The 13003-nt window shown below is 36.6% G+C and overlaps 1 protein-coding gene across 1 annotated transcript in view; it reads right to left on the reverse strand.

Annotated features, from left to right (window-relative positions):
• peli2 (pellino E3 ubiquitin protein ligase family member 2) overlaps positions 1-13003 on the reverse strand; it is a 51471-nt gene that overhangs the window by 17099 nt on the left and 21369 nt on the right. Inside the window, exon 3 of the mRNA XM_056476767.1 lies at positions 71-172. Within this exon, the coding sequence (XP_056332742.1) occupies positions 71-172 (102 nt within the window). The remainder of the gene's footprint in view (positions 1-70; positions 173-13003) is intronic.

The following is a 13003-nucleotide window of genomic DNA, read 5'->3' on the forward strand; positions in this document are numbered from 1 at the left end:
TAAACAGGCAGAAAGTGAGGAAGAGCAGAGAAGAGACACTTCAAAGTGATTTTTTGCTTTTGGAGAGTACCTGGAACATGTCCGTGTCCTTATCATGGCTATACTCCACCACCACCGTCTGGTTTCGGGACAGCGTGTAGGAGATGCTGTGCTGGCCCTTACAGTTCACTGCCTGTCACAACAAAACAAAAGCATCTGTCAGAGAGCACAAAACAACACTCTGCTCATACAGTTGCACAGAGAACAGTTTTTTTTTTTTGTTTTTCACCAAATTAAGCAATTTTTACACTTTCTGAAAACTGTCACACTTGTCTACCAAACAAAATTGCTGCCACAATACAAGAGTGTTTTTGTAATTCCTAAAATGTTTAGGGTATTTTTATGCTGTAGACAAGTTGCTAGATGTATAGATATAAATAATGTATAGACCATCAGCTGCTGACATTGGCTACCAATTCGAAGTATACACACATACACAAGATATTGTACTATATATGAATAGCACTGTTGAAACTAAATTTAGACTAATTTATGGATTATTAAATATTTAAAAATAATTTCATATTTTATACCTGAAAATACACTAATATTAAAACTTTAATCAAACCAATGTGTAAAATAAACCGTTCAGGAATTTCTGGATTCCGTTATCCTATTAGTATTTTTCAAATAGAGAAATAGAAAAAAAAATGTAAACAAGGACAGCACTCATGAATAGTGTAGCTAATGTGCAATGGTGATATTTTCTCAAGGACAGTAGTGGTGATTTTACATGCAGTTCACGGTGACTGCCATTAAATTGAAACTTACTGGCAAATATACACTCACCAGCCACTTTATCATGTACACCTGTCCAACTACTTTAGGCATGTAGACATGGTGATGAGGATCTGCTGCAGTTCAAACAGAGCATCAGAATGGGAAAAAAAAAATAAAAAAAAGCTGATTTAACTGACTGAGCGTGGCATGGTTGTTGCTGCCAGATAGGCTGGTCTAAGCATTTCAGAAACTGCTGATCTACTGGGATTTTCACACACAACCATGTCTAGGGTTTACAGAGAATGGTGCGAAAAAGAGAAAATCTCCAATGAGAGGCTCGACAGTGCGACCATTGCGCTCGCATTTTCGACAAAAAATAGATGTGTGTGAAGTGGAAAATTTATGTAGTAGTTGCACAAGTGTGAATTTTTTTTATTATTATTTTTTTTTAATAAGCTTGATTGATGACGCCAAGCAATGCAAGGCACCGAATGGCGGCGTTTCCCACATCGTGGGAGCCTCATAGAAAAGGTCTAAAATTCGGCTATGGATGACATATTTTTTCTTATTTGTCTGTTAAATAAGAATAAGTCAAAAAGAAATTATTCTGTTGCTGAGGGTCATTAAAATGTTTAATAGAAAAGATGATGTTACTTTAAAGCAGAAGGAGACTTTAATTCATAGAGGCATTCCCATATTCAGCTCTTCTTTAAAAAGACCGGAAGGATAATGGGCTTCAATAAACAGTCTCAGCTTTTCACTTGTGTCTTTTACATTTGTCGTACCTTTCCCAAGTGGGAAGTAGGGTGGAATCGGTGAAATAAGTTTTGCAAATAAATTAATTTTGATAAAATTATTCTTAAGTCACATTATTTTATGTGCTATGGAGAAAATGTGCGTTTCAATCTAACTACTGCAAGTATATTTCATAGTATATTAAAGATGATATGTACAATATATAGTATTATGAAATTAATAATGTTTTGTTTGGGACCATTGATACAGCCATAATCTTCTTATGATACAAACACAGATTGAATAGTTCTGGTCATGTGAATGTTTGCACTATACAGCACATGTTTATTAACAATAACTTAATAACGCCCTATTTCTGCTGGCCAGTATGAAAGTTTTTTTTCAGCTCGAAACTGGATCAAAAATTGAACAAGAAGCTGTCTGGGCATGTGCACAACTGAAGACTTGATTTAGGTCAGTTTAGAGAAGCCTTCATTAGAGCAATTTGATCCCAGTCCTGCTGTGGACCGCTAGCTAAACTCCATATAGCTTAAATTATAAATAATTATTAAACAGTATTTAAGCGGTTGTTACTGTGAAATAAAACCTATAGTACTTATTGTATTCAAATAAATGAAACTGCTTTGCTTTTAAAGATCTCCTCGTTTTTATTTATTAGGCAAAAACACCATTTATTTTATACATTTTCACTGCGCTCCTAAAATTCTTTAAATGTGCTCTTTTTCAACTTGAGAGCACATGTGCTACTCCTGACAAAAGTAAGCATCAAGCATTGAAATTCTGTCATTAATTATCTACAAATGAAGATATTTTGGATTAAATCTAAGAGCTTTTTGATCCTCCCATGGATAAATCGTTGAATAAAGTTATTTTTGTTTACTTTACGGACAGAAGTATTCTCGCAGCTTCATATAATTATGATTGAACCACTTATATTGCGTGGACTTATTTTGACTATGTTTTTGGTTCCTTTCTAGGCATTGAAAAATGCATATACAGTAAATCATTAGATTTACTTTCTCTTTACAGTAGAAAAAGGCAGCAAACCTCTAACAATAAAATTTGTAACGGCACTGTGGCATTCATCTTTCCTTTCTTTGTTCATTTTTACTTTTTCTGCCAGTGTAAATGGATTATCACTTGATGGTCTCCTAATTCCAGGGTCAGCAGGAGCAGAGACTATAATGTGAAGAAAGCTAAATTGTTAACGCAGCCAAGGATAAGGGCATTTATATAAGATAAGTTTAATGTGAGGTAAACTTCATCATTTACTGTTAACCTTAAAGCATTTTTGTATCAACTTAGCCAGGTATTTAAAGCCATCGAAACAGTACATAACGCTACACAGCTTACGTTAGGTCAAAAAAGGATTAATAAATTTACCCCGCACAAACTTAAGCCCCGTCAGGTTTTGATGCCCAATTCCGTATACATATGATACTGCCTATATCAGATTTTTTTGTCTGTCTGTTTACATGTTCTTTTAATTGTGACCCATATCCAATTCATGTCTTTACACTTGCCGTACAATTTACGATGCATGCATATACGCAGGTTCTAGAATCTGTGCCACACTAGCCAAGTTGGAAGAAACTGTCTTGTTTATAGCTCTGCGAAATATGCAAAGCGTAGTATAAGCAGTGAATGGTTCAGTCCAAATTTACCCCCACGCAGTTTAAGTAATGGTATGGCCCTTGTGTGTGTAGTTGAAGATGTAGCCTTTGCCTGTGTGCGCACTGGTGTTGTTGGAGAGAATAAAGTTGTTCTATGTGTAGCCCGCAGTGAGTGTATTATTAGCGACAAAAAGCAAGTTACAACACGAAGTTAGCCCAACTTTAAAATGATTTTGAGGTGGAGAAGGTGGAAAAGGGCCATCATCGCAGCCGCGCTTATGGTTTATATGCTGTATGATGTCCTCCACATTCAGAGGAATGTGTGGTTACGAGAGAGATCTCAGGTCTGGTGGGAGCAAATTGTGGCGACTGACCACTTTCCTCCATGTTTCCTCTGTTGTTGTTGTTGTTTACCGCCTCGGAATCTCCACACACGCGCTTCCTTATACATCATTAAACCGCGGAGAAGCACCACATTGTCACAAGTTTAATGATGACGAGAACAGAACGCCTCAATAAATCCGATCTGCCGGTTTACATGACAGTTGCATTGTCACATATCTGATTTATATCTGATTTTATTTCCACATATGAAGGAGGCCTGAAACAGTTCGCTGAATATCCAAATGCATGCATTTTTTTTCTGTTTACACGGTCATAGAACAGATCCGATCTGTGTCACATGAGCAAAAAATCTGAATTAGGTCACATTTAACTGGCAGTGTAAATGGGGCCTTAAACTTAACTTTAACGGTACACAAGCAAGAAGAAGTGCTAAAAGTTAACTGATTTTGTATGTCTGTTTGACAAACTCTGGGCGAGTGGGCGTAACCGCCGTAAACTATTGATTTTCAAGACAGCCTCGCGGCAGCCAATCACCAGCATTTGATCCGGGCACGTTAAGGATGCAGGTTTTCTAGCTCACTGACGTTGACAAGATTATACCCTTGGGTATTGAAATTTGGTACCGAACGAAAATGTTTTTTTTTCGATATTCGATAGTATCGAGACGATTCAGTCCGTGCTCAAAAAGTATCGAACTCGATACCCAGCCCTACTCGTTACAACGGTATGCATCTTCGAACACACAACCTTGAGGCAGATGGGCTACAGCAGCTGAAGGCCACACTGGGTGCCACTCCTGTCAGCTAAGAACAGGAAACTGAGGCTACAATTGGCACAGGCTCACCAAAACTGGACAATAGAAGATTGGAAAAACGTTGCCTGGTCTGAGAAGTCTCGATTTCTGCTGCGACATTCAGATGGTAGCGTCAGAAATTGTCATCAACAACATGAAAGCATGGATCAGTCCTGCCTTTTATCCTATTTTTCAGGCTGCTGGTGGTGGAATGGCGTGAGCCCACTAGTACCATTTGAGCATTATGTCAACGCCATAGCCTACCTGAATATTGTTGCCGACCCTGTCATTCACTTTATGACCACAGTGTATCCATCTTTTGATTTCAGCAGGATAACATGCTATGTCAAAGCGCGAATCATCTCAGATTGTCATGTTCAAGAAAACCAGTGAGTTTACAGTACTCAAATGGCCTCCACAGTCACATGATGGATGTGTAGCCAACAAATCTGCAGCAGCTGGGTGATGCCATCATGTCAATATGGACCAAAATCTCAGAGTATTTTTCCAGTACCTTGTTGAATCTATGCCATGAAGGATTAAAGCAGTTCTGAAGACAAAAGAGGGTGCAACCCGGTACTAGTAAGGTGTACCTAATAAAGTGGCCAGTGAGTGTATTAGTCGTTCATATATACACTAGCACAAGGGATGAGAAATATGTATTGCCTTCCTTATTATTATTATTATTAATAATAATTATAATAAGTTTCAGAAGAAATCAATTTTGAACAAATATTTTGAGATTCAATAAAGAAAAAAGTGGGTCAGAATTCTTTTTGACCATTTCATACATTTTAGTTGTAAGATTCTTGTTTTTGAAACAAATTTCATTCAGTATAAATTGTATCTTAATTTTGATACAAAGTGTTGATGTTGATTGAATATTTATAAAATAAACATGACGGAAACTTAAACATGAGTTAAATAAAGTGCGTTGAAAACAAAAGCACAGTACCATCCTCACCCAAAACTTTGGTGAGCCATTTCAAAATATCAAACTCAAAAACTTTCGATTTCAGGTGAAGGCGGCAGATCTGGTAGCCCAGCAGCAGAATTCATACGTTCAAGTTATTCTACCACTGAGATGATTTTAGAGACAAAATTTTAAGGTCAAAAACTCACATGGTGGTACCACCTTAGTTCGCAAAAATGTAGACTCAGAGAGAGCTTGCAAGGATTTATAATGACAATGGGGATTGAGTATCACTTGTTTTGTTCCCAAATTAATCTGTATTTTGAGAAAAAAAAAAAAAAAAAACATCTGCATGATTGATCAAATGACTCAACAAATCCCTCAGTGAGACAGACCTGCTGCCACCTACTGGAGGTTTTAGAATCAATTACAAAGCTCATTTATTCATTTTCTTTTCGCCTTAGTCCCTTTTATTAATCTGGGGTCGCCACATGGAATGAACCACCAACTTATCCAGCATTTTGTTTTTATGCAGATGCCCTTCCAGCTGCAACCAATCACTGGGAAACACATACACTACGGACAATTTAGCCTACCCAATTCACCTGTACCACATGTCTTCGGACTGTAGGGGAAACACCGTAGCACCCGGAGGAAACCCACGCGAACGCAGGGAGAACATGTAAACTCCACACAGAAACACCAACTGACCCAGCCGAGGCTCGAACCAGCGACCTTCTTGCTGTGAGGCGACAGCACTACCTACTGTGCCACTGCATCGCCCCCAATTACAAAGCTAAGCCAGCAAAAGGTACCAACGGAGTTGACTTAAAATGGTTTCATATTGATAAATTACTTCAGAAATACTTCCTGAATTTATTAGCTAAAGAATATTTACAGAATTATCCAGTAACCTGAGAATCCACTACATTGTTTGATCTCTAATCAACTTGCAAATGAGGAAAACTGGGCAGCCATGTACTGTTCGTCGCAGGTGCACATGCACAGCAGGTGACGTCCTCTAAATGCTGTAATTCATGCACCTTATCTAGTACTAGGCCTGTCACAATAATTAATAAGTTTAATCGCACAACACATGGACATAACCTCAATCGTTTTTGGTGATGCTATCTCTCTATCTCTCTCTCTCTCTCATACATACATAAAACCAACTCTAGCAACATTTTAGCTCATTTTGCAATGTCTCTCTATCTCTATTGAAGGTGTCAGTATGGTTAAAAAACACTATAGTATTTACTATAAATTACTTTAGTGTATTTTAATGTGGTTGTCTGACAACTGAAAATAGATCTGGTAGCAGATATTGCAGCTTGTTACCTTTTACCTTGCATTTTTTTGTTAACATATACATATACATATATATATATATATATATATATATAGAGAGAGAGAGAGAGAGAGAGAGAGAGAGAGAGATAATTAAATTGTTAAAATGACTAAGTACATGAAATATTTATAACAATAAAATATGTGTTTTTTGGAAGTGTACTTGCATTGCGATATTACATTATCATTCAAGCATTATATAATGAGTGGCATAAAATGGTCTTAAAATACCATTAACATTAATTATCGTAATCTATTTTGGTGCAATATATCATTCAACAAAAATAGATATCATGGCAGGCCTAATTGATACTTGCTGTAGATTTTTATTTTTAACTTTGTTGTTGACCCAAAAGAGAAAGCTGTAATAATATTAGCTATGGCCTCATATGACCTTTATATATATGACTTTTACTCTTAAAAACCCGGAAATGTGAATAGGTTAGTAGATAATGAATAATGCTGACCTTTGTAAAGGTTTAATGTTGTACCAAAACACCACTACAACGAACATGTGCAATTTGAGCACTTTACTGTCTGTGAAACACACACCTATCAAACATTCATTACTCAAACAGCTGTCATATGCAGCTTGTTATAAATAAATGATACATGATTCAAATCTGCAAACACCACATGACTATCAAAATGAAAAATTATGGCCTGAGGTCAGATTAACATTTCCAAAACATGAAATTCATTCATTTTCTTGTCGGCTTAGTCCCTTTATTAATCCGGGGTCACCACAGAGGAATGAATCGCCAACTTATCCAGCACGTTTTTACACAGCGGATGCCCTTCCATCTGCAACCCATCCATGGGAAACATCCATACACACTACGGACAATTTCCCAGCATGCTTGTTTCTCGCTTCCCAATTCACCCTTTCTCTCCTCTAATCTGTGATTTCCAAATTACCCACATCTCGATCACGTGCCGCACAAGAGGGAGTGGAAACTGGGTCATGGTTACTAGACTAGTGTGCAACAATGGAAAAACACAGCCAAGAGAGGAAGGTGGCTTCTATCTGTACAACAACCAATAGATAGCAGGGTCTAAAAACTCACCATCCACTTACATGGCGAGCACAGGATTGTTTTGGTTCACATGAACCTACAGTAACACTTTTCTCAATAACACTGGAGGTCACAAGCAGTTCACATATGCATACTAAAAGCTAAAATTTCACGCCCCACATATGCTCTGTAATATCGCACACTAAAGAGTGATGCAAGTATGGATGTCTACATGTCTATGTATAGACTACCACAAGCTAAAAAGTTCAAAGCCCAATTTCTCGGTCAAAAAGACATTCAATTATTTAAAATGTGCTTAGCTAAAAAAAGAGAAGTTGTATGGGTAATGATTTATTTGCACAAAATGACTTCCTTTGAACAGTCTGCTTAAACTGCTTAAAATGTATAATTAAAAATACTTCGACCAACTTAGGGGGATGTAAACAAAAACTTACACATTTAATTTCTATAGCTTTCGAGAATCCAAAAAGAGCCACATATTGAGGAATAATGTTATGATAGCTGTTTTAACAATAGGTTATGATTGAATTGCCTCGTTATAATTAAATAGTTTGATGACAAGCAGGAAATGTTCATGGGCCAATGACATCACCACATTGAAATGGTCTATATCAGCTTTATTATATTGGGGTTTTGAATTATTCTGATGTTTAAGTATTAAGTAAAAGGCCATTTTGAAACTTTTTCTGGGATCTTTAAGGCATTTACACATCAATTTTAATTGGAAAACCTTGAATTTGGGCACCTCATTTACACAAGTGTTTTGGAAGATCTTCTGAAAAAGTTCTGGAAAACTTCGAAGTTTATGTTTCCAAAAACAATACAGAAATCTTCATGTACATTTAAAAAAAAAAAAAAAAAAAAACAACAACAAGTAACATAAACGAGTACTCAAAACGACAGACTACAAGAGCATATGTGTACAAGTGCATAGGGTTTCATCTTTTCATGCATAGAACACATTATTCAACATTTTTCAAAACAATCCACAATAATGACTAAGTTGGCATCTGTACATGAAACTTTTCTAAACTGGAAAATTCCCCTTTGTTTTGAAGTACACTGCTGTTGTGTAAACATACCCTTAAAAAAATAAATAAAAAATGTAAAGCTCACGACACGCTAAGTTGAGGTCAAAGAACTTGTGAATGATGAACACAGTTTCATCACCTCGTGTAGTACAAACCCCAAATGTGGGTGAATATTTTATTCGCAAGGTGAAGTTCAGAACTCAATTTTCGATTTGTAGAAAAAGAGCATAACTGCGGCACGAAGAACATCTGCCAGCATTACCATTTTACATGCAATAAAACATGCTAAATTAAAAAAGAAAATGAAAAAAAGAAAAATTACCAAGTTCTAAGCTTCTGTGAAGAATTTTAAATGTGAATTGGTTTGTCATGGCAGGTGCTGAAAGAGCGCTTGCACAGCTTAATGTTCTCGAGAGTCTTTCTCCAGTGCAGAACTTAGTTTATGGTTATATTAAGTCAATATTACGAACAGCAAATAATGTCCATATTTCCATTTAACAAACAGTTTTATAGCAGGTTGAGATACTTCAAAAACTACAGGGAGCATGAGTACAAAAACTAGACCGTGCAACAGAGAAAAGACCACAATGCATGACAAAATATGCATTTGAAATAGGCCTGATAAAAATGCAATGTCAATAATTATCTTCCATATTAAACGATAAAGATTTACATTATTATACAAATCGTTAATGCTTCCAGATTTAAGAGTATCACAACAATGACTGAAGCCACAAAAATTAGACGGTCCATTAAATAACATTTTCGGCTGATAAACTTTTGGTGGCCGAAAATTTAATATCTCTAATATCAACATGCTACTACATTTCCATTGTTGCACATTTCTTCTGTGCGATTGGCTCTTAGATCAATATGGAGTAAAAAAGGTTTAGAGCAGAGATGCCTAAACTAGAGGCCGCAGGCCAAAGTTGGCCCATGGTAACCTTTGATTTTGCCAGCCATTCCCATCTGAGAAGAGAGTTTGAGAATGATAGGGATGGTTTCGAGATTGCCACTTTAAGTTTAATGTAACCGTTTGGTTTTCTTTTTTTGCCAAAAGCCAACAAAAATAAATGTTTCAATTAAATATTGTAAATTAATCAGGTTTAGTTTAAATGTACACACTCACACTGTCACCCAACAATGCAGAGACTTTGGTGAGCAAATCAAGTCAAGGTAGATTCTGCTTGACCTATGTATTCACCATTGAACTCCACTGTGTTATAAACGTGATTGCTTGTTTTTATTGCAATATGTGATCATTTAAAAGTAACACTGCATTAGTTAATATGATTTAAAGGAATATTTTCTATTTATTTGGAAATACTACTAAATAAATTAGTAAATTACCCATGGCAACTTTAATGTACTATAGTGTATATATTAATCTTCGGTCCACAGCTCTCAATGATATTTGGATTTTGGCCCTTTATACGAAAAAGTTTGGGCACACCCGGGTCTACAGCTTACCGTCATTGACAAATTTTATCGTGATTTGATATAATATAGTTTATCGGCCCAGCACTAATTTAAAACAAAAGTTTTAAATAATAAATAAAATAAACTAGAATGCTCTGTCCAATCCACTTAACTGGCCCATTCAAAATCAGACAGTCAAAACCAGGTCATTTGTAACAGCCGTCGCAGAACCGTTTCCACAGCATGAGGTAATACAACAACCAGCACCTTTATATATATATAAAAAAAAAAAAAAGCACTACATGTGGCTATGAGGAGTGTATTGCCAGTGACCCTCAATCTAGTAGCAAGCAAAAGCAAAGCACAATTTCCGAGTTGTTTGCTAATATAAGTTAATATTTTACGTTGCTTTTTTAAACTAACACTGCATTTAACAGTATGAAGCTAAAATATTGAGCTGAAGCTTGACTACAAAAAAATAAAAATTAAAAAAAAAACACACACACACAATCTGTCAAAAATAAATAAATAAAAAGATTTTTCACAGTTAGATATTTTGCCTAAAAAAAAAAAAAAAAAAAAAAAAAAATCAAACAGCCATACTGGCAAAACTTTCTTTTTCTGTGTCCTTTTATTACTATAGATATAATAGTAGTGTGTGCACATAATTACACACAACAACCCTAATCACCATCTTTCAGAATTTATAAAGGGTACAATTATACTGTCCCACTCATTCACCAGCCATTTGGTAAAAACGTATATTTGCAATGCATTATACCAATGCACATAAGCAACTAAATATTCTTCCTCAAATCATAAAGGCTGTAATTCATTTTGCAGTATATCGGTGTTAATAACTTTTAGTTTGACTGGTAGTGTGGCCATTAACCATGAAATCACATTTAATTATAACATTTCAGAACAAATAAAATCACTACATTTATATTGCGTATTGCCATTTAATTTATTTCAAGTCATTTATTTTTTTATCAACTGCAACCAGCTTTAAATCCAAAGCCATTTCGTTTTTCTTATAATGGGACTCGGTTTCGTGTGTGACTGACCGGCTTCCAACTGAAAAATTTGGGACGTTATTGCTGGTGCTGCATTTGGTGCCCATAGTGAAGTGGAACAAAGAGGCTTGAGGGTAAAACATTAGGCTGCGCTCCACACTCACAGCAGGGGGTCCATCCATCCATCCCCACATCCCACCCCTGTTTTACAGTGGGTCACAAAAGCTTTAGAAAAAGACTCCAAACAATAGATCTGCACCCGTTAAACAACAGGGCAAAATGAAGCTGGTCCATCTGCGAGACGCCAGAGCAGCTTGAGCCTTGCGTTTGTAGTAAACACATGCGATGAGATTCTGTGACCACCAACCTCAAGCCACAGGATCCAATTTAACTGTACCATCCACCAGCGCAGGACAGCCCACATTGCAAGTGGCTAAAGAACTGTACTCTCTTTGGGGAAAAAAAAACCCCATCAAGACATCCATGAACAATCGCATATTGTTCCTGGAATAGTTAAGTGACATTTTGTGACCCGTTATCTGAAAGGAGCTGCAGAGCCTGTTCTTTGTTCAACTTTAACATTACAATGATGCAGCTGCACTTGTGTCACTGCTGGAGAACAGGCCGTTTTGAGGTTAACCCTTTCAGAGCGACGCCTGGAGACACGGATGGCCCTTCCACCTCAGAGCGCTGTGACCCCAAAGATTCAGCGTGATTCACAGATGACTGTGCGCTGGGCTATTTTCAGCTCTGACGAGGCACTGTGGATGGATAAGCGGCCAACAGTAACAAAACCTCCCCAAAATACAGCATGCCAGCGAGTTTCATGGTGAGAAGAAAACATTCCTTACATTCATGGGACTTTAATTACGGAGAGCGTGTCTTTGTGTAAAACAAACACATCACAAATAGATCCCATTTTTATAAATGAACAAAAAAACTAAACCATAACTAACTAGGACTCTGTTTAGAATCCATTTTAGTCACTTTCATGATGGAAAACTACTGTGTCGTTGACCCAATCAACGCTCATTTTAAGCTGTATGAAACAAAATGCATCAACACTGCACAACATCTAACTGTGATCGGCAGTTCATGTTGACTCCAAGCTTCAAAAGGATTAGTTTACCCAAAATAAAGATTCTGACTACTCATCCTCAACTCTTTAAATCCAGAGACATTCGTTCATCTTCAAAACACAAATTAAGATGTTTTAGCTTGATATATTTAGACATTCAAATGTCAAAAAAAATAAAATTAAAAAATAATAATAAAAAATTACTTTGCCTATGTATTCTCCTCTGTGTCAGGCAATCAGGGTGAGCGCAGGTGACCAGACGAGGAAGAGAAAAACACTGCCGAACAAAATGATTTATAAATCTCTCTCTCTCTCTCTCACACACACACACACACACACACACACACACACACAATTCTTGGAGCGATATTTCGGCCCTTGGTGCTCGATGACGGTCAATGCACGGACAATGTGACTTACATTTTATCATCATCATGGTCTGTTGACATTTACAAACTCCAGTTTTTGTAAGTTTTTTGGTTCTAGGCTGACTTAGAGGGTGCAAGCGTTTTTCCAGCTAGTGAAACTGACAGCCTTCAAATTCTGTATTTGCAAAGGCAGCAAAAAGCAACACTACTCGAACAAGATGCTACGCTGACAATTAATCATTCATTTTCTACAAATATATAAAAGATGAGGCTATAACGGTGATTACAAATGGAACGGTGTTCGTTAATGAAAAAATCTAATTCTTTAATAATGCTCCTGCTACTCAGTGACATGCAGAAATACACATGCACTGTGCGGCCCTAAATTTTCTGTTTGCACTCCTAAAATTTTATTTAAAAAGGTGCTACAGTGCTTCAAAAGGAAAAACAAAGTTGGAGTCCTGATTTGTGGGAGTACAACAGTGTGCATATTATAAGAGTGCATGCGATAAAATATTACATCCATGG

This window comes from Danio aesculapii, chromosome 17 (genome assembly GCF_903798145.1).
Source record: "Danio aesculapii chromosome 17, fDanAes4.1, whole genome shotgun sequence".
Classification (NCBI taxonomy): domain Eukaryota; kingdom Metazoa; phylum Chordata; class Actinopteri; order Cypriniformes; family Danionidae; genus Danio; species Danio aesculapii.